We start from the raw sequence: 22,840 nt of genomic DNA on the forward strand, positions 1-22,840 counted from the left end.
CTTAGTATTGAGTGAGATGTTTTTAGTTTTCCAGATATTATTTAATATGTTGAATGTTGTTCTTGCTTTCTCTATTCTTGACTTCACATCTTCCTCTGTCCCACCGTCCACAGCTATCACACTTCCCACATATGTAAATTTGATGACCTCTTCCAGTGTTTGGTCCCCGATGTTTATAGGACTCATGCTTTTGTTGTTTATCCGCATTGTTTTGGTTTTTGCTCCGTTTATTTTAGGCCCCAGTCCTGCTGCTGCTGTTTCTAGCAGTTGGGATTTCTCTCGCATCTGCTGGTGGCTATGTGAGAGTAGTGCAATGCCATCTGCAAAGTCGAGGTCCTCTAGCTGTTCTGTCAGACTCCATTGGATGCCAGTATTTTTATTGTGGGTAGTTTGCTTCATGGTCCAGTCAATGCACAAGAGGAAAAAGGAAAGGGGAAAGCTGGCAGCCCTGTTTCACCCCGGTGAGCACTGTGAATGTTTCTTGTGCCTGTCCCTGGTGGAGCACTTGGCATTGCATGTCCTGCAATGGGTTGGGTTTTGAGAGGCGAGACGTATATAGACCTCGGTACAATCATTTTTTTATGTGGTGTCGTTTTTGCATATTGAGATGGCTTCGTATATGTTTTGTCTCTTTTAGATATCATACCTGTCCTGTTCTTTCTGCTGCAACGTGCGAATATTTTCTCATTGTATGTTTGATCTATTATTATTATCAGGGGTCCAAGCCAACAGGTTGGATCCCTATTGTTTTTGTAGTTATTATTATTATCTGGTTATCTTATCTCCTCTAATTTGACCCTTCCTAAACATTGTCTTACCTTAACTGTAACCTTTCTTTCCTTACCTCTCCTGACCTTACCTTGACTGATAGCTCACCTTTTTGTTCTCTGTAATCGTGTGAAATGCCCGTCACCGGTCGCCAGCAGACAGGTGCTGTGATCTGGGAATAGTCGCCGCTTCCAAAACACTCTTATGTTGACACTTTCTGAGACCATGCCACGCTTGTTTACTGATAGTTTCAGTGCTGTGAGGAACGATAACCGCATGAAAGAATTAGCCCAGCGTTCTGGAGGCAGGCCAGCAAAATATATATATTACTAAAAAAAGTATTAAGCTTTTATGTTGAGAAAGTAGCATTAAAGTAGTTTACAACGTTTACAAAGTAATTACCGCAACCAATCTCTGTTTATCAGGGAATAATGAAAGGGTTTGTCATGGGTACACGTTGTTAAATGCGTAGAGTGAGCGGTAGGCAAATAGGTGCTGACTGACCGTCGTCACAGTGGTATTGGACAGACAGATAGCTTCCATGGATAGGACAGGGTTCGCCCAGTAGAGACTGAACCACGCTGGCCCGACACACCTCGAGTCCGTCGCACTGTTCTAAGAGACACACAGAGAGGAAGAGACAGGTTACATTTAAATCCAAATTGACAGTCATATCAGCTGTTAATATTAATATGGTTAATGTTTCAACACTTTTGGGGGTTTTGGATATTTTGCCACATTCAACTTCTTTGTTAACCGGACTGTAACATAGCCAAGTTGGAAAGTTTGGAGTGGATATAGGCCTACCAGTAGATATATTTATTGTCTGGATGAGGAGAAATTAAATAGAATGAGAGAAAAATCATTTCTATGTTTTTTTAAATGATTTCTCTTAATTTAAACCACCATCATCTTCGTTATAATTACCAGAATTATAATCAGTCAATCTTTATTTATTTTTATATAATCAGGTTATAATTATTTTTAAAAGACTAGGCTACTCCGCCGATTTCAACCAGCTTTGTACCATTACCATTAATATATGCAGACGATAAAAGTTTCCTCGACGCTGCCTGCAGCTAAATCCCTGCGCTCATTTGCAGTAGCAGGGGGAACTGCGGGCAGGCAGCATGAAGGGAAGTTAAACATTTTTAATTTGCATATACTAACCTCATGGTAATGATACAAAGCTGATTGACATCTGCAAATAAGTCCTAAAGCCAAGTCAGTTTTAAATGTCATCAGTTTTGGTTGGTGCCAGACATTAGTGCATTATAGTCAGTCCTCTATTCAACCGGGGAAGTCAATATTTACCTGTGTGTGTGTGTGTGTTTGTGTTCGAGCGTGTGTGTTCTCCTGGGTGTGACATGGCGTTTTGAAGCGCATTGAGCTTCTTTGATAGGCTCTGATGTCAGGGCTATATTTTCATGGGGAAACCGGTGTCATATTTATGACCCACACACAGATTAGGCAATCTGCTCTTTAAAGCTGAAGAAAGGCTCAATGAATCAAATTGTTTTGCACAAAAAAGAAAGTCATGATGCTCACCTATTCAATCCACTACATATGGTTACTGGTTAATGACTGGTGGTTAAGACAGGACTGCGTACCTGCTAGTATATTTAAAACATCCACCGAGGCACACTGCTCAGACGTGGGCAATGTGAATGATGTCGGCGAGAGTGAGAGGGGTCGTCGACAGTAGTGAGGGTTCTCTCGACCATAAGAACCACCGTCGATGTTGATCACGTGACCCGACGGGCATGGCAGCTCTACGTCATGGCCTTCGCACGCTATGGCCCGAACCGACTCTGAAATAAAGGGATCAAAACACATTCATAAAGTCACGTTGGAAAGACAGCCTAATGATTCACAGCCACAGGGCACTAGTGAACTGCCAATCATTTAGTGTGGTCCAAAGGGCATACATTCACTGGGGCATTGACACACGGTGAAAACAATGTGTGTGGAGTTAGCAGAGGCGCAAGAAAATACAAAAACCTCCAGTGATCGTCCCGGGGGTTACACCACAGGGAAACTAAAGTGGCTAACCATTGGTGTGCTAAATCTTCAGAGGCAATGGGTCGTAAAAAACCAAGATACCGACCATACTGGCAGACAAAGTTCAGCTCCTGGTGGCAGTCTGCGGTGGCCTTCCAGCGGAATAAAGAGTTTCCCTGGAGGTGCGCAGAGCACACCCCTGGCTGCACCCCATTCCCCCAGTCGGAATAAAGGAAATCCGAGCCGTCCAGCCAATACAGGATCCCTGCTGGGTTAAACAGGGGGGGGGGGGGGGGGGGGGGAACTTTCACTAGCTTTCTCTGGTGGAAGTCATTAATTCTGTAAAGAAGCTGACTGGTCTCTGCTTTCAGATTATACTGAGGCAAACAAACTCAGTGTCTAAGACTTTCCCCGAAACTAAATCAGAATTCACATTGGTGCCTCGCGGACTCTAATCAGACACAACAGAAATATATTCTGTATGTATAGACACAATTTTCCTGGCATAAATGATTTTATTGGTTCTTGCTTGGATACAAGGCCTGTGATTGCAGTCAGTACTAGCAATGATGGAAGTGACTAAACCAAAAACAAACTTATTTATTTAAACTAAACCTACATGTCAAGACGGAGCCTGGAACCTGTGCACACGGCTTGTTTAAAGTTTAAATCCAGACATCTTGACCTTGGCTTTGACTAAAATAATTCAAAAGTAATAGAGTAGGTAATAATAAGCATAGCATATGTTGAGATGTATTTTTGCAATGATTTGATGGATTTTAACAATTTCTTTAATTATAATCCCGACATAATTGTTGCAGTTCAAAAAAAGGTGAAGAATATTTCACCTCTAAAAGGGTGAAATATGAATACATAATCTGCTGAAAAATAATAAATATTGTATCACATTACATCATGTCAGAATAGGGTTTAGTAGGACATTATAATAATGCTTAATAATTAATACAGTTTAATAGTGCTTCATACTTTTGATAATGTCAACTGAAGGACTGTACATAATTTACCAAACATGATAAGGGTAATCAAACATAATTCCTGTCTCCTTAATTTGCATGTATTTATTTCCGCTACCTGTCCGTTCCCCGGCGTTGCCGTGTGCAGGTGCATGCGGGGCCAGCCCCAGCCACCAGTCTCTCTCCGGGTCCAGCTGGGACCGGAGGAACGCCTCGGTCTCCTGGGTGTGGACGAAGGCCAGGTGTCCGCCGCCTTGCTCACACCACGCCTGGGCAGCCCAGAACGACCGCCTCGCTCCGACAAAGTCGTAGCAGGAGCCGTCAAAGGCCTTGCGGGGTTCTGGGCAGACAGCAGACACCAAACCTCTGTCAGCCCCGGAGGAAACCACACCACCAGAGAGGGTGGTCAGGAGAAGACACAGGAACCCCACCTCATTCATGTTCTAACCGCAGTGGAACTTTTTCCACTAACTACTAACAGTGGTTATTGTACCTCCAAACGATGAGTTTGTGCATCGAAAATAAGACAAAAAAAACAATTAGTTAAGCTTCAATGCGCATCTTAACTCCCCAATGGAGAGTGGACTAAAATTACGCAGCCTGGGAGATGCTTCAGTCGATCGTTGCTGTGTCCGGGGACATAATATATGTGGAAACTGTGTCCCATGCTGGTTTTAAAGTGGGTCTGATTGCGTGAGCATCGCTTAACACCTGTTTAGACCAGGCCAAAGCCTGAATGCCCGATGTTAAATCCTTTACTTCTAAGTGCACCATCCCCTGTATGCAAACAGAGAGGCTGACAATAGCTTACAATACACACAGTGGTACAGCACAGGCTCATTCAGAAAGTGACTCTCTATGTGGGTTTCAGATGACTGAACCTTTTAGCTAGTTTACGCCTCTAAAATCTTGCAAAGAGGTATCACTCTAAAATCGAAATCACAAAGTCTCTCAAGAGGCAGTATTTCACTATCATTGGATGGATGGGGATGGCTGTGGCATTTCTAACAAATTACACCCAAATGTATACTTATGTTTTACATGAAGTGCAGTATGGCACCAAACACTGATCGATTTCGCAAGAAGCATTCTATCTTACTAGACTAACGTCTATCTCGTTAGATATTGTACATTGCATGAATACAGAACCATTTATTGAAAAGGAGCGAATGTGAACCTTGTAGAACATATTTGGAAAAAAATGCAATTTGTTGTTAGCTTTTAACGTTGATGTGAATTGAATGAATTCAACTGTCTAAAATATATTGCTGTCATTATGGGTAATTTAAGGAAACACTCAGATTAAACCCCCTCCAGGGCAAGGATGGACAGCAGAGTCAACTTCCGCTAGAGGTCCAACATTGAAACAAAAATGAATGAATAGAAAATGGGGGGAAAAAAACAATGTCAAAGAAATTGCAACATAAATTCAATCAAAAAATACAAGAACATGCGGAATGTTGTATACAATAAACACATAAGACCAGAGATAAATATTCATACAGCTTGCCCAACTCTCTGTAATAGAGAATGCACAGCAGGTGATGGTAAATTGCCTTGCCCAACTCTCTGTAGAGAATGCACAGAAGGGAATGGTAAATTGCCTTCACCTTCAACCAACGTGTGCAGCGAATGTAAAGTGTGATTGCAGAAGTTGTTCCCTACAGCATATCCGAGTTGCGGTTAATGGCTGGAGTCATGCAGGTCTGCTGCCAAGCACCCCCCCCCCCACTGGTATTACAAGATTAGCATTACGACTTGCAAACGTCAATGCTGAATTCGGATTTATTGCTCAGAGCAATTTTGTTTGGCTGTTGACTGGTCGCAGTCAGACTGACCCCCGTGTGCAAAATAAAAGAACAAAGACGTCACACGCAGCAGGCACAGAAGTTATTGAGGCCATTTCAAGTCAGAGGTTTAATTTATAAATTAATCTGAGGTTGTTCCGTTGAATAATTGAGTGAAAGTAATTTGTATTGCGAGTATAATTCCTTGGTTATCTCTTAGATTTTGAGCCTTGTATGCCATATTGGGTAAGTTGTCCGAAGCTCTCTGACCTATTCATGTTTCCACTCTGAGACTCCCTAGTACTCTGCAGCAGAGCTATTTAGATGTCTCTGCCCTGCAGGAAATTGGAATTGCTTTTTATGAATTATGCCAAATGGAATGTTGATCGTTGTTCTCTGACTCGTCATGTTGTTGACTGCTGCCGCCTGACTTTGCAGGGGCATTCATGGAAAAAAATAAATATTTCTTTATCTGGTCAAATAAATAAAAATGAGGTATTTTCTTTAGTTTTTCAAATACAAATGCAACGGTAAATGCAAAATAATAGCGCCACCCAACTCAAGGAAGAAGAAGGTCATTACCAATGACAACATAATCAAGTGGACCATATGTTTTTCCTACTAAGGGTTATAGGTGTAAGGTTTAACCCAATTTCAATCGAAGTAGGGCCTATCAAGTTTTAAAACACAACAAAATATGGGCCCTATCTTGCATCCGGCGCAATTGACTTTCTACACTGACGCATGTGTCGTTGCTAGTTTGCAACTGGCGCAGAGCGTTCTCTTCCCTCCACCGCCACGGGTCGGTAAATTAGGGAATGATCTTGCGCCCCAAGGGGCGGTTCGGCGAAAGGAGGAGGCGTTTTTCTGGCGCAAACGTTCCCTGGTGCTATTTTGCAGTTTCAGAAAACAATTGCCCACAAACCAGGAAATACCTGGTTTAAAGTCAGTGGCGCGTTGTTTAGATGCTATTTTAAGGGCGCATGCATAATGTTGCTTGTGCACCTCGCATATACACTTTGCTTCTCTCATCTACTAGCCACACATTCTTGGTAAATTATTTGGGAAAGAACAGCAGCGGTAATAAGTTGTAGGCCTACTTTTAAATCAATGCATCTGCAAACACCGTACAGCAAACACATATTTTCTTAACACAGATATCGTGCATAAGCCCATAACTTTTAGGATTGATGAGTATTTGATCGTGAGAAAACATTGTTTTACCGCGAGTGAGTGTTAAAAAGAATGAATGAATGCGGGTGCGCGTGTGTGTATGCGTAAAATAATTAATGAATGCGGGTGCGCGTGTGTGCGTCCATCAGTTTAAACACACGCAACCTAAACAAGTAACACATAATACAGTCCATGGCAATGTATATTAACGGGGGGACACATGCATATTAGGAACACAAGTCGATAACGATAATGCATACAATACTGGTAAGAAACAATGTTTGTTAATGTATTGCGTACATCATTAAATAGAACCACAGTTACCACATATCATATGTGTGTTAAGTTTTCTTATTTATTATATTATTATACAAAGAAGATGCATTCAATTGTAGCCTAGGCTACTACGAGAAAATAACTAATACAATAGCCTACCACCAATTCGAGGTCATCCACGAAGATAACAGCCCTTTAACGCAAATCGGATCAAGCATCAATATCAACAAAGTTTGCTGCATTGTAAAAACCATTTCAGAATATTTTCATTTTTTTTCAAGAAAAGTTTTGGGTGGGCCTGTTGAACCAGGTCCGTCAGGCCCACCCATAACGCCGTGCCTGCTAATCACACTTGCAGAAATGCATACCATCTTTTCTGCATCCCAGCTTTTACTGCAATGATGAACGCAGTATGTTTCCTGGAATGTGCTACTTTATGTCAGATCTTAAACGATCAATGGCGCTGTGCAAGGGCGTAGGAACCGGGGGGGACGGAGGGGACGTGTCCCCTCCAATTTTCGAGACAGGCGCATTTGTCCCCCCCCAAAAATTATACCGCAAAATATATATATATATTTTTTATATTTTACTCGCTTTTATTTTGAAAGCGCAACACAGCGTCTTGTCACCTGCCCCATGTATGGCAGCGCGCAGGGTTGGGGGCGGTTGGAAGTTATAAGGACTTCAGGCTGGAAACGCCTTTGAATCGCTGCCTAGAAGAAAAGTTGCCTGCTTTCCATCGGGGACGTAAGCGCCGCTGTCACCGCTGCTGATCGCTGCCAGCCTGCAACTCTAATCGCGTGATCTCGTGATCTCGCGTGAATACGTCTCACTCGCAAGACAGCCATAAGCTGCCGCATCCCATCAACGGCTCAGACTGTTTGAGATGCGGGTGTCTGCAGCTAACGCAACAGGTTAGAGCTGTTAAAATGAAAAGACAGCAGTAGAATAGCTGAGAAGTTTTAGTGTCCTCCGCAGGCTCAAAACCTGGCTCCGGTCCACAATGTCTCAAAACAGACTCAACCATGTTGCTGTGTCATTTCCATCAGGATAGACTTGACTTACTGACAAGAAGTCAATTTGCAAGCATTTCGTGGCTGCAAATGACAGGAGAAGAAAACATTTTGGCTCTTTTGCCTAGGCCATAGTTTTTCAACCTTTTGTGTGTCACGGCACGTTTGACACTGTTGGATAACACTACAGTGCTATCTAGCTTTTATTTGTATCAGTTCTACACACTAATTTATATTTATCAGTTCATTACATCCATTCTAATGTCGTTTTCGTTTGCCTTCACACACCAATCAGTTAGTGGAAATGTTCGAATAATATCACATAGGCCTACTCGAGATTAAAAACAAGTTACATTTACGTTTACATTTAGGGCATTTAGCAGCCGCTTTTATCCAAAGCGACTTACAATAAGTACATTTGTCATAAGAAGTGCATCAATATATCGCTGTCGGTACAGAAAGGATGTTGATAGAACCGTTGGTGTATATGTTAAAATTCTTGATGCTGTTTTTCCCTTTAACCTTTGCCTGTGTGTTCATTGAGGCATAAGATAGGCTACAACTAAGAAAATAAAAGGTATTCAGAAAATACGAATTCAAATTTAGATCAATATTTTTCACATGTTATTTATCAGTCTACAAAACTGTATGATAAGGCCTGCAATTAAATAATTGATTTGATATGTAGGCTATCAGTTCAATACTGCCATTCAAAATGTGTTTTCCTTTACAAATGTATATTTTTAGAAGAATAAAATACATTTGTGAATGTTTTGCAGTGTAGTTCATTTATGACATATTTCTCTTCGAACCATCAATGAATCTGTCAGGTTTCCGATATGTGTCCCCTCCAATGTTGAACACGTTCCTACGCCCCTGGCGCTGTGATTCTGATCTCCATGAGGCACTTTATAACATTCCCGCCTCACATGTGATCACAGCACCACCTTAAGGCTTAAGTTGTGTACAGCAAGTGTTTGGTTCTGTATTAGTTCTAAAACAACAATTTATACATGGTTATATTATTATATATTCCCTATTCCCCTTTAAAATCATATTCTTAATATTTATATATTAAATGTAGCTAAATTAACAGCAGATGAACAGAAATATAAATATAAATATATGATAATAATAATGAGGGAACATATGTGTTCTGGCAAACAACATTACCGTTTTTATCAATTGCTTGAACACATCTTGCAAAACTTGGCTCATTGTGTCAAAACTCAACACACAAGCAAATAAGACACACCACTGAGAAATATACCATTCTCATCTATGTCAAATTGGAACTCTTCTATTGAAATCTAACAATCCTTTGTCAAATGTCACTCTGATGACCAAATGATACACACTTGTATCATATGAATACACTTTCAGATCATCAGAACACACTAGTCTACTTTATATAAAACACTGCAGTCTTCCATATTCACTGTCTTTATTCAGTTCCACAGAAGGCACGTTATCACAACAACCAAAAAATCTAATACTCAATACTGTACATTGCAGTGCAGTACTTAACAGTTCAGTAAATTGAGTTTAAGCTAAAATATAACAAATATTTATCAAAAATACACAACTGTACTGTACATACAGTTTTTTTCAATTGCTTGAACACACTTGTGCAACACACTTGCTCCTTTCTGCAACACACTTGCTCCTGCACACTACACACTATTTCATACATAAGACAGTTAATTAAAAAATGACATCTCATTTTACCATTGGGAAAACACATCTATTCAAAATCCTAAACACATTGGTTAATTGAAAATACATACATACACATCTGAAAACACTTTCTTCCAATACTGAACACCAGCTAGCCAACTACAAAAAGGCCTCAGTTACTGTAAGCCATTTTGAGAACTTTGCAAGCATGGATGCAGCAAGAGCAAGAGGCAGAGGTAGAGGAGGAAGAGGAGGACAGAGACATAGAGGAGGACATAGTGGAAGAGGCCGTGAACGGAACATTATTTCCGATGACATCAGAGCAACTTTGGTGGACCATGTCATAAACCATGGTCTGACTATGAGGGAAGCTGGGCAGAGAGTCCACCCTAATCTAAGCCGTTTCACAGTTTCATCCATAATAAGGACATTCCGACTGGAAAACAGGTATGTCTTCAACTCTGTACTTTCTACTCTACTCAGACTGTATCTAGAGTATTTGCAGTACTGTAGAGAAGTATTCAATAACATAGAGCGAGTAAGCAGTTCCACTATCAGACGCATCTTGGTAAAGCACCAAATTACCATGAAGCAATTGTACAGGGTCCCATTTGAGAAGAACAGTGTCAGGGTCAAAAGACTTCTACGTGAATCTGTACAGGTAAGTGTTACAGTCCTTTGCATTTACAATACAGTATTGGTGTCATTCAGTTACAGCTGAATATGTGCCATTGTATCAGTACCACATAGATACATTCAGAGAGGTACCAGGTACCTGTTCGATGGGGTGGGGGTTCTGTATGTGTAGTGCTGTAGTTGAGTGTTTTGAGTAATGCCATCCAAAATATGTATTACATGTATTTTGTTTTGTTACAGCGCATCTTGGAGATGGATGGAGCTGCACAGCCTCATGAATTTATTTAAATTGATGAGGCTGGATTCAACCTCAACAAAACAAGACGACGGGGTCGTAACATAATTGGCCAAAGGGCAATTGTGCAAGTCCCGGGGCAGCGTGGGGGAAATATCTCATTGTGTGCTGCCATAAGCCTTCAAGGGCCCCTGCACCTTCAAGCAAAACTAGGTCCCTTCAATACCAAACATGTAATAACATTTCTGGATGCACTTCACGATGCAGCTGTACAGGACAGACCAGAGCAGCCCAGGTTTGTTGTTGTCTGGGATAATGTTAGTTTCCATCGGGCTGCTCTGGTCCGCAACTGGTTCAACAACCATCATCAATTTGAAGTCCTATACTTGCCCCCTTACACACCATTTCTAAACCCCATAGAAGAATACTTGTGCCGAATCCATCCATGGATTGACATTACCTCAATGTCTCCGCAGGACTGTTCCATTGCCTGCAGAAGAGGCATGCGGTCATGTGGTTGGCGGTCAAATACACTACATCCTCAAGCCGAAAAAAAACCTTCTGTAGGGTTTAGAAATGGCGAGTATACGACTTCAAATTGTTTATGGTTGGTGTACCAGTTCCAGACCAAAACAGCCCGATGGAAATGAACATTATCCCAGGCAACAACAAACCTGGGCTGCTCTGAACTGTCCTGTTCAACTGCATCATGAAGTGAATCTAGAAGTGTGATGATATGTTGGGTATTGTAGGGACCTATTTTTTCATGATGGTGCAGTTACCCTCGAAGGCTTATGGCGGCACACAATGATATATTTCCCTCGCTTCCCCGGGACGTGCACAATTGCCCTTTGGCCTTTTTGTAGCTGGCTGATAGGTGTTCAGTTTTGTAAGTAAATGTTTTGAGGTGTGTATTTAAGTATTGTCAATTACCCAATTTGTTTAGTATTTTGAATAGATGTGTTTCACCAATGACATACTGAGATGTCATTTTTGAACTAAGTGTCTTATGTTCGATATAGTGTGTAGTGTGCAGGTGCAAGTGTGTTGCAGAAAGGAGCAAGTATGTTGCAGAATAGCAACTAAAGTGCAAAGCAGCGCTTTTGTTTAAGGAATGGTTACATGCGTTTAAGGTATAGTAACAAAAACTTCAAGTTGTGTTACTTTGGTCTAAGCATGTGTCTATAGTGTTCAAGCAATTGAAAAAAACGAAGAAACAAACATAAACACGTTGTCGATAAATAAGCAGGATAAAACTTTATTGCACAACAAAAAGCGCCATCCTGGAACAAATAGAATTCACATGTTTATTTTACATAAATATGCTTACAGCCTCTGTTATACCATGAATATATATACAAACAGACAAATATTATACTACATTGTCATCAACACTTGGTGGAAATTGAGAGATACTACTTTCTGTGTGTGTTTTTGCATGTGTTTGTTTGTGTTTGTGTGTGTGTAAGTCACACATAAAACGTTTCTAACTAACTGTTGACACTGTTGGAAAACAGTCCATGCAAAGCCTAGAGACAGAATTGGTGTATATAGCTTTATCTAGAGATTACCTATGTGATCCATGTTTTATACAAACAGGAGGTAAAGCACCCATTATTCATTCATACAGTTACAGTTTAAACACTCATAAATGGTACACCCATCAGTTGGGAAGCCATTATGTGCCCTAAGAGTAATGTGTATATGCATTGAAAGAATTCAATTAGATTGAAGTTAAATTAGATTGAAGTTTAAGAATAAAGCAAATGTGGGGACGTTAACATTATTCTATCATCTAAAAGGTTTGATAGGTAATACAAATGGAGAGGTGAAATTTTCATCGCAGAGCTTATTGCTTACATTTTTTTCGCACTACTTTATGGAATTATATGGGCGTGACCTCATCCTGTAAGTTGGCATGGGAAGCACAGGCCAATCTTAAATGTCTCTAAGGAAAGTTGCCATAGTCTAAAGAAGCATCTAGAAGTAAAAATTCTCTCGTAAAAAAATAAATAAAACATACATTGTGACTAATTTGGAGTGATAGCATCAACCGATTAGACTATTTTCTATTTGTCGATCGGTGACCTCACATGTCTAGTCTGACCCTTAACTTTGAAAAAGAGAAAATAGGAAAACCTGATGTACTGATGTCCTCTGGAGTAAAGATCCTAGATTGCAAGGAAGCCTACATGTATTTAAAGAAATACAGAATGAAGAAAACTTTGGTGGATAAAATAGAATACAATTTTAAAAAGTCAAACATGCACTATGTCCCTTTTTCACAGCCTTCACTTTTGATTTCTGTGTCCTGTTGCTCAAAAGCACAAACGTGTGTGCTGGACCGTTTCAAAAGAACTGTGAAAGCCACTTGAATTAATGTCTTTCATAATTCAGACATCCAGTTATTATAATTCATTCTGAACAAAAGTGATGACTGTTATGTAAAAAAGTGAGATGCTGCTGTTTAACCTTTGGATACATGATGTCCTCTTGAATACTCAGGGCTCCACCTAGTGGAGACAGATCGGCTCTCTGAAAATCAGTCATCCATGTGCTTGTCAGTGTGTAAACATTGGGCCTTCCAGGGGAACGGATTGAAACTGATTGTCTTCTATTCACCAGATGGGTACAGGCAGCTACAGGGGAGAGTTCATCTTCTATTCTTTATGTATGAATTTATTGAATCCTTCCAGTAAATAAACTCGGAATTCATAGGCTTCAGGTTTGAGAGTTACATCATTGAACGTTGTCAATCCCACAGTACTGTGAGGTGTCATGGACTGCCTAATCTTCAAAACCACAGAGGAGCTACATGGTAATACTGACTAGTCTGTTGCGTGAAGGCCAAACTGAACCGCGGTGTTGGGTCTCTACTACGTCACCCATGTAGCCTTCAGAGGCCGCTGAAAGGCCAGCCTCGTCTTTCATGCCATGTTTAGTTTCTGCGGTCCATTTATGATGGACAGTTTGACGGAGGTTTGCTTAAATGTTCATTTGTACGACCCATCCTCCTCACGCAATAAATATCACCGTATCATCCCGAATGAGTGACTTTGGGGTCTTTTGCCTTTCGACTATGCTCAGAACCACAGAAGCGGAAGCGGCAGACACACCGCGTTCCCACGGGGACCTATTCGATGCAGAGGTTAAAGTCTTACCCCAACGTGGTCAAATCCCCTTATAGAGAATGACAACCCCCAGACAGACATGAGTCTTTCATTGCAATGTGGGCGACTGTGACCCAAACAGTGTATTAAACATACGGTATATTCACATTATGCTCTTTCTATTTAGCAGCTGGAGATGATTCCAAGCAAAATACATTTAAGATTTCAGTTAAATATCGTGAGAATCATTCACTATCTATGCCAAACTTTGTCGGCCTTGATAAAACTAGCTGATCCGTTCTTTCACAGAGCTTTGCTGTATTTATTATTTTTTATAAATTATTCATTTTTTGTTTGTAGCAAAACATTTAGAAATGTAAACAATACAAATATAAATAAAAACAAATGTCAATAAATATAAAGCGATGATGGCACATGAGAATGCTTGCAGGAAAAAAACTTTTTTGCAGGTTTGATTCAAAGAATTTGATGATATATAATCAAAACTATAATGCTTAAAGAAACCATATGCAATATTATTATCAAAATAAATGGAATAACTTAAGGTCTATATTATTCATGGCAAATGTAGTCCAATACCTCTTCCAGTATTGCTGATGGATATTCAATAAATCTTGAATCAACCATTTCTTTGCACGAATATAAAATAATATATATGTACTTTTAAGTAATTTAATACATTCTTTGTTTTCGTATATTTTACCGATAAACTTTTTGACATTTTACATTTTGCACTTGGTCTATTTACCTGTTAATAATCTAAACTAGGGTTTTTCAAATAACCTAAGTCATTAGTGCTTTTGGCACATCACTAATGAAACACATTTCTCTATACACAACATAACACTCGAAATCCAATAAAGTGTGAAAACGGTCGGCAATACCTATTCTAATCTTTCCTGGTCTATCAATTGAACTTCATCACAATAAAAGTTAGGCTTGAATATTACAGCTATTACTCAGATGTAGGACACCCAAACAGAAGCATCACACCATATTCATCACACAGTTAATACCAAAAAGGAAGTTAGATAAAACAAGGTTGTTTGAGCAATGGTGCAAAGGTAATTGACCTTTCAATTATGCAGTTCTTTGTAGGCAGGTTCTATGTAGAAATTCAGTGAAGCAATGTTATCATCTCCACTTCAGGAGAATTAGCAGGTTAATATCAACTCCAATTCGGTGTCACAGACAGGAAGTTATCTGCCAAATACTGGAAAACACTTAAACAAGAGCAGAAACAATATTTATATCTGTGTGTGTTGTGATCCTTAATGTACCATAATGCATTGCCCTGGGCGGAGGGAGGGGGTGGAGGAAGCAGGGCATGATGGGTAATGTAGTACGGGGGGCTCTGAGATGAGTTGAGCAGTGCGGCGGTCACTCAAAGCGCTCGTAGTTCCTGGTCTGTCTGACGCGGGGCACCATGTCTACCAGGAGCCTGTGAGTAGAGAAGAAGATTATCGACCGCTCTTCAGGAAATGTAAAAACTGAGTTCAATGTTATATATAAATGGCGACTGTTATTGGCATGTATTTGCGTGAACTACCAGGGTGGTCGGGGTGTTTCAGCTTCCAACTGAAATGCACTGGGTTCAAACTGCAATGTCGACCGTCTACACCTAGACGCCCGTGAGCAAAAAAGCCTAACCCCAACCTGTTTCTTAATGAGGTGAAAATAAAATGGCCATTCTTGTGTCTGCTAAATGAACGGCCCCAAAGATTTGACAAAGTAGTGTGAAATGGCTTGGTTTTTTTTAAAACCAAGCCATTGTCTTTGTGTGAGTGTGTGTGTGGCTGTGTGTGTGTGTGTGTGTGTGTGTGTGTGTGTGTGTGTGTGTGTGTGTGTGTGTGTGTGCGTGTGTGTGTGTGTGTGTGTGTGTGTGTGTGTGTGTGTGTGTGTGTGTGTGTGTGTGTGTGTGTGTGTGTGTGTTTGTGTGTTTGTGTGCGTGCGTGCGTGCGTGCGTGCGTGCGTGCGTGCGTGCGTGCGTGCGTGCGTGCGTGCGTGCGTGTCCGGTTGCCTCACTTGATGCCGTAGGCGAGGATGATGAGTCCTATGAGGACCCCGATGGTGCCGTCCAGGTACCACACGTCGGGGTGGTGCCTGTACACCTCAGCACTCACCAGGATGGAGAAGCCCATGGCGCCCCCCACCAGGGAGTTGAACGCTGTCCCCGAAGAAAAACACCATGAGGGTCCACCTCTCCCATAGACAGGTGCAGGGTTTGTCTGTGTGTGTGTGTGTGTGTGTGTGTGTGTGTGTGTGTGTGTTTGTGTGTGCATGTTTTGCCTGTGTGTGCTTGTTTGTGTGCACTTGATTGTGTGTGTGCACGACAGTACCTGTGTATTCACCTGTGTGTGTGTGTGTGTGTGTGTGTGTGTGTGTGTGTGTGTGTGTGTGTGTGTGTGTGTGTGCATTTGTGTGTACATGTTTTGCCTGTGTGTGCTTGTTTGTGTGTGTCTGTTTGTGTGCACTTGATTGTGTGTGTGCATGACAGTACCTGTGTATTCACCTGTGTGTGTGTGTGTGTGTGTGTGTGTGTGTTTGTGTGTGTGTGGTTGTTTGTGTGTGTGTGGTTGTGTGTGTGTGGGTGTGTTTGGGTGTGTGTGTGCGGGTGTTTGCACACAAGTGTGTGTGTGTGTGCGTGTGTGTGTGTGTGTGTGTGTGTGTGTGTGTGTGTGTGTGTGTGTGTGCGTGTGTGTGCGCATCATTGGTTGACCCTGGACGAACTGTGTGTGAACCTGAAATAGACCCCCCCCGAGTGTAGGGGGGTCGGCTGGACTGGGGGGCGTGTAGCGGCCCTGAGGCCTTGGCCCCTGCAGCAGCAGAAGCACTACCTTCTACTGACTGTCTGGAGGGAAATAAACTAAAGCAAGACTCGCCTTATTGGATTACGGCTCGGTGGAGTGAAAGGCTAAAATTGGTTTGAGGTGTGTGTGTCTGTGTATGTAAGTGTATTTTCCTGAAGGTAATTTGACTTTTTGTTTAACCCTTCGGTGTGTGTGTGTGTCTGTGCTTGTGTTTCTCTGTGTGTAAGTGTATTTTCATGGAGGTAACGTGACTTTATTTTCAATCTGGTGTGTGTGTTGGGGTGTGTCTGTGCCATAAGTTTGTGTTTATGTGTAAAGATCGTGGAATGCGAATACATTGTTTGCACATAGACACAAGACGATGCACATACTAAAATCAACATTCCATGTCGCTATAGTGTAATGAAATGTTATTTTTAAGAAAATAATTAATTGGGATATTTGTGGTTGGTCATTCATTCACATACCGTCAGTCATTAGTGCCCGACTGGTCAGAACTCTTGCCAGCATGCACTTGAAGACGGCGAGGACGAGGCAGCTCAGGCCGCTCACTATAGACACGCTGAAGAGGAAGTCGTCCTACGGCAACAGAGAGAGGGACAAAATACACGGTTGGGAGGAGCTGGACAGGGACAAACTGATAGCAGCGGTTCACTATAGGGTCTGCCTAATGGATGTCTTAGTGTCATGGCACATGTCAGGAGAAATAGAATGGTTGGACACATTGCTTTAGATGAATGGATGGATAGACAGCAGGTAGACAGACAGATGGACGATTATTTAGACAGTTAGTTGTGAAGTATATTCAGGTGGCGAGATAACAAGTATGCGCAGATGGAAGTATAGACAGATGGATGGATATACAGTCTGGAGAAACATAGAAAGCAAACAATTCATACAGAACAATTCTGAGAGACTTGACATTAGGTCCATCCGGCCAAGGTCAGAGACAGGCTTATAGAGGAGGCTGAGGCCCACGCAATGTTGACTCAGACAGCAGTAACAAGCAGATCCTCTCTCTCATTCCCTCTCACTTTGTCTCTCTGTGTCTTGCATTATATTCCACTCTCTCTCTCTCTCTCTCTCTCTCTCTCTCTCTCTCTCTCTCTCTCTCTCTCTCTCTCTCTCGCTCTGTCTCTCCCTCTCTCCCTGACATTCTCTCTCTCTCTCTCTCTCTCTCTCTCTCTCTCTCTCTCTCTCTCTTATTTGACTTTGGAAGGTAGGCTGGAATACAAACGACTATGAGGCAACAAAAGGAAATAAGCACACAATAAATGGAGCACAACATGGCAGTTGTTTTAAAAGTGAGTAGATTGTGCTTCTTTACTTTAGTAAGTATGTGTGTGTTTGCTGATGTCTTTGTGTGTGCGTGTGTTTGTGTGTGCACATGTGTGTGTTAAAATCTATTAGTGTGTGTGCGTGTCTGTCTGTGTGTGTGCGTTTGCGCTAGCAGCTGGGGAAGCCAATCTGGGAGGCAAGGGTTTTAATCAGCCAGTCGGTACACAGGGCAGGAACCCCGGACGTGATGGGCATCACTGATTGGTCGAGCCCTGGTGCCCCATCTTAATACAATATGACTGCCTCAAGGAAGAGCAATCAAACCCCGGGCAACATTCACAACCTATTATTGGGATGCCAGAACTGACAAATGAGTCACCTATTAACTTTTCCTGTAAAGCGAGACCAGTGAATTATCATACTAATGATACACTATTGGGAAAAGGGTGAGCTACTTTAACCATAATATTTTTTTTTCATAATAAAAGCAATATAATGATTTGTTTAAAAAACATATTTGGACTAAAAAAAACACAAACACACACACACACACACACACACACACACACACACACACACACACACACACACACACACACACACACACACACACACACACACACACACACACACACACACACACAGCACAGAAGTAATAGCCAAACCTGAGTGTGCAAAGAGCAAACTCAGGTTTTGGAAAGAGCTTCTGATCTGGCATCAGGCTTCAGGTTATATTCCCACATGATGTGGGACCGTGTTGTTACCAATCACAACACTCTTTGCATCGGGCCCTGGACATTGACACCTCCCTGTCCCCCATCCCAATTCCCCATTAACTCAACATGCTTTCCATGATTTTGGAATACATTCATGAAGCAGGCAGTGTTTATCAGTAGACTGCGCTTCTATTCTTTACCCCCTCTCAGCCTATATTGCACCTTGACAACACATCCACCCTTCATGGGGGTCCCGTGTTGCCCACAGTGATGGGGGCCTCTCACAAAGAGTCATGTTAAACAGATCTCAACACCTCTAAGCTGGCCTGTGTGTGTGAGTGTGGTTCTGTGCGTGTGTGTGTGTGTGAGTGTGGTTCTGTGCGTGTGTGTGTGTGTGTGTGTGTGTGTGTGTGTGTGTGTGTGTGTGTGTGTGTGTGTGTGTGTGTTTCCGCATGTTTGCAGAAGCACTTGGCAAGGCATTCGGAGGCTCATTGACGTCACTAAGTGGACCACAGGGCTATGAAAAGGTGCTTGGTGCTCGGCGATGGCAGAGATTTCACATCACGCATATTCTAACAGTTTGCTGCTTCCAAGAGTGTGTGTGTGTGTGTGTGTGTGTGTTGGGGGAGGTGGGGTTGTGTGTATTGGTGTGCGTATGTCTGTGTGTCTGTGTGCGATCATGCATGCGTTCATGTTGGAGGAGGTGGGGAGTGGGGGGGGTTGTGTGTGTGTGTGTATGTGTGTGTGTGTGTGTCTGTGTGTGTGTGTGTGTGTGTGTGTATGTGTGTGTGTGTGTGTCTGTGTGTGTGCGTGCGTGTGCGTGTGCGTGTGTGTGTGTGTGTGTGTGTGTGTGTGTGTGTGTGTGTGTGTGTGTGTGTGCGTGCGTGCGATCTTACCACTTCAGGAAGCAGTCTGGTGACCAGGTCATGCGAGGCTTTTCCTATTATGCAAATGGAGGACAGCACAAACAGAGCCCCCAACACAACACAAGCACTGTAGACACACAACATACAGACACACAAACACAACATAGACACACACCCACACACACAGACACCCACACCTCCCCCAGCACGCATGCACGCACCCACAGAGACACATCATACATACATAACACAGAGACAACTCACAGACAGCCACACACACACACACACACACACACACACACGCACAAGCACACCAACACACACAGACAGACAAACAATACAGAAACATATATATGTCAGCACTGGTTCATTTACGTAGAGTATGTTTCCCTCAACCAGCTTAAACAGATGAAACTACATGCAAACATCGAAAGCATATTTTAATATTGGAAGTATGGAATTAATTGTAAGTCTGTAAATGAGTCTTGAAGGGAGGGACCCAGTACATGGTACATGTGATGTGTACGTGGTACAGACTGGAGTTTATCCACAGGCTTATCCTTGCTCCTACTCCCTACATCCCCTGCTTGCGATGCGTCGTGCGGGAGAACTACATGGAGGTACAGCAGGATGCAGATCTGTCCTTTGCCCATGTGTTCCCTCATGGCAGACCCTTTTAAAAGGAGCAGGTCGGGTTGAGAGGAGTTCCTCCGTTAACCTCCTTCCCTTCTCTCCCATTTCCCCCGTTTCATGATTCCTCAATTGTTGTACTTTTTACTACTTTTATTTATACCAATATCTACCTATTTATGATTTCAGAGTGTGTTCCCTCTGTGTAGGCTCTTTGCGGGTTTAGAAATGTTGAATGTCACGCATAATCATCTTACTGCAGTCCTCGGGGATCGAACCAGGTACCCTTCCTTCCACCACCAGAGTGCTGTACTCACACATATTCCCGTTGAGCAGAGTGCACGGCAGCGGCGTTGTTGTAGCGCCACACGACGATGATGGATGACAGCACATCCAGCGAGGCCTCGAACTACACACGCGCGGGGGCACAAACACACACACACACACACACACACACACACACACACACACACACACACACACACACACACACACACACACACACACACACAGATAGACACACACACACACACAGACACACACACACACAGAAACATTCGAACACACACAGACACATGCACACACACACACACACACAAAACACACACACACACACATACTCACACACATACACACATGCACACACACAAACATATACACAAACACACACACATACATACACACAACACACACACACACACACACATACACACACACACAGAAACATGCACACACATACACACACATACATACACACAACACACACACACACACACACACACACACACACACTTACACATACACATACACATACACAAACAAACTCACACATATACACATACACGCACACACACACAGATACAAATGGGAGACAGGCGGGGAAGGAGAGGGCATGGCGTTAGAGGTGAGAGAACGTGAACAAGGGAGGGGGGGGGAGAAAGTGGGGAGAACAGGGAGGTTGCGGAGGGGGAGAGGAGGAGGGAGACAGAACAGGGAGAAGACGGAGGGGAGTGGAGGGAGGGCAGGGTGTTTTGACGTCATGTAGAAAGTAAAAAAGTTGAGGAAAAAAAGCAAGTGACAAAGTTTCTATTTTTGTTCTGAAATAACCGTGATGACTCTCCTGTCGTTTTTCTTTTTTTCCTAACCCTTTTTTCTCTAAATCAGGGCTGAAACTGTTTTTCCTTAATTTGTTTTGATCTGAACGTCACATCCCTGCATGTTGTTGCCATGGTATCTAACATCAAACCCCCCTTGCCACCAACTAGAAACGGAAAAAAAATAGCAATAACTTTGAATTATGTTATTTCAGAAACATCATCGGTCTTAGCTCCCACACACACAGTCCCCAGCATCTCCAGTTATTCCATCCCCACCGATTAAAGCCCATTCGTAAAGCAGCTGGGACAGTAGCCTGCGGCCTCGGCTTCACTATCATTTCCTTGAGGATAGATTATATTTGATAACAGTGACATTTGCTGGCCGTGGGCCGGAACCAAGCCGCTACTGGCTTCACATCAAGATATCAACTGTGATTTTAAAACGTTTCTGGGACTTTTCTGTACTACCTTTCACATGTCATGGAGTGAGCCCTGGCTGGGAGTTGTGTGCTCATGATTGAGCCTTCTTCATTATTTGCTTCACACTGTTTGTGTAGCCCTTTTCATTTCCTGATGTTGAAGTCTATATTCAAAGGAATAGGTTGATATCTTGCACCTGCTCCACAGACACAACCCGCTGCAGCTACAAGGAGAACTGTTCTATATACTAACTGTTGGGAAGCTGTGTAATGACTATGTATTCATCTCATTCGAACCTTGTGTGCTGGTCAATTTCCTCTCTGCCGTGTATACCTGCTTCACTCTCAGCAGTAAACCCTGAGATTTCTTGATGGTTTGCTCAGTGCCCATTTCTCAAGCTGTGGAGACTATCTCTCTAGAGACTTTTCTCACGCCAGCGGGAAGATCTTCCCACGTACAAACGGTATATATTCTTTATGTATCTGATAATATAATATGATACTATAGAGTGAACCCTCCCTCATGTCACATTGATGTCGGTGCCAGGCTTTGCTTACGGAAAACCATCCTGGACAAGAGAACTCAGCTACAGTAGACGACAGCTAGAAGCCGTGCATAACAACACTGAAGGTCATAAGACATGATAAAATATCTCTAGTAATCCTGAGAGGGAGATTCACCTGTGACAGCAATAAAATACAATGAAGAAATTCAAAGCAGAGGCAGAATATCTCTGCTTTTTGTGTCGTCACATTTGTTTCGTGACGGTGACGATGTATTGAGTCTTCTACTCTTCTTTTAGATTTAGTTTTGGATTGATTCTGCTACAAGAAGAATACCTTCAGGCTTGGATTTGCTGTCATTAAACTTCTGAATTGAATTGAATGGAGATTGGGGTTGGAAGAGTAGTGGAAGAAAATAAACTATGTATTTACATCTCGCTGTTAATCCTTTCTTAATTTATCCATTTAGCAGATTATTGTTTTTTCGTATTTGGTAGTAGCAGTTTTCTTATTAGGAACGTCTTTTAATCAGATGTTTTAGTCCCTTAGAAGTAAAAGTTAAGTGATGAGAATAATTCTTGACCTTGAAACGTATTAATAAACATAAATACGGTCTTTAAGACTTACCTTGGTGACAAAGGGGACCAATAGGACTCTGGAAGTGGTGTTTGGTAATAAATCACAGATAGTCTAAAGGCATAACTAATTGATTGATGACCACAGGGGGCTAAGAGGGGAGGAAACTCACCGCAAAACCGAAGGCCGAGGCACTGTGCTTCATAAAGGAAACGGCTGGAGAGAGAGAGAGAGAGAGAGAGAGAGAGAGAGAGAGAGAGAGAGAGAGAGAGA

General features: G+C 42.3%; 2 protein-coding genes across 3 annotated transcripts in view; both read right to left on the reverse strand.

Moving 5' to 3' along the window:
- The window catches only part of LOC132448315 (polycystin-1-like protein 2), a 37,854-nt gene extending 33,391 nt beyond the window's left edge, over nt 1-4,463 (reverse strand). Inside the window, exons 1-5 of the mRNA XM_060039479.1 lie at nt 3,862-4,463; nt 2,876-3,037; nt 2,379-2,579; nt 1,273-1,383; nt 877-940 (exon numbers count right to left, since the gene is read on the reverse strand). Of these exons, the coding sequence (XP_059895462.1) occupies nt 877-940; nt 1,273-1,383; nt 2,379-2,579; nt 2,876-3,037; nt 3,862-4,183 (860 nt within the window). The 5' untranslated portion in view covers nt 4,184-4,463. The remainder of the gene's footprint in view (nt 1-876; nt 941-1,272; nt 1,384-2,378; nt 2,580-2,875; nt 3,038-3,861) is intronic.
- Nucleotides 4,464-11,771: 7,308 nt separating this feature from the next.
- tmem163a (transmembrane protein 163a) overlaps nt 11,772-22,840 on the reverse strand; it is a 43,621-nt gene continuing 32,552 nt past the window's right edge. For both annotated transcript variants that reach the window (XM_060040610.1, XM_060040611.1), the window contains 6 exons: nt 22,740-22,783; nt 20,289-20,380; nt 19,372-19,468; nt 16,949-17,060; nt 15,697-15,838; nt 11,772-15,112 (listed from right to left, as the gene is read on the reverse strand). In XM_060040610.1, coding sequence (XP_059896593.1) covers nt 15,052-15,112; nt 15,697-15,838; nt 16,949-17,060; nt 19,372-19,468; nt 20,289-20,380; nt 22,740-22,783 — 548 coding nt within the window. In that variant the 3' untranslated portion in view covers nt 11,772-15,051. The remainder of the gene's footprint in view (nt 15,113-15,696; nt 15,839-16,948; nt 17,061-19,371; nt 19,469-20,288; nt 20,381-22,739; nt 22,784-22,840) is intronic.

The sequence above is a fragment of the Gadus macrocephalus genome, chromosome 20 (genome assembly GCF_031168955.1).
Source record: "Gadus macrocephalus chromosome 20, ASM3116895v1".
Classification (NCBI taxonomy): Eukaryota; Metazoa; Chordata; class Actinopteri; order Gadiformes; family Gadidae; genus Gadus; species Gadus macrocephalus.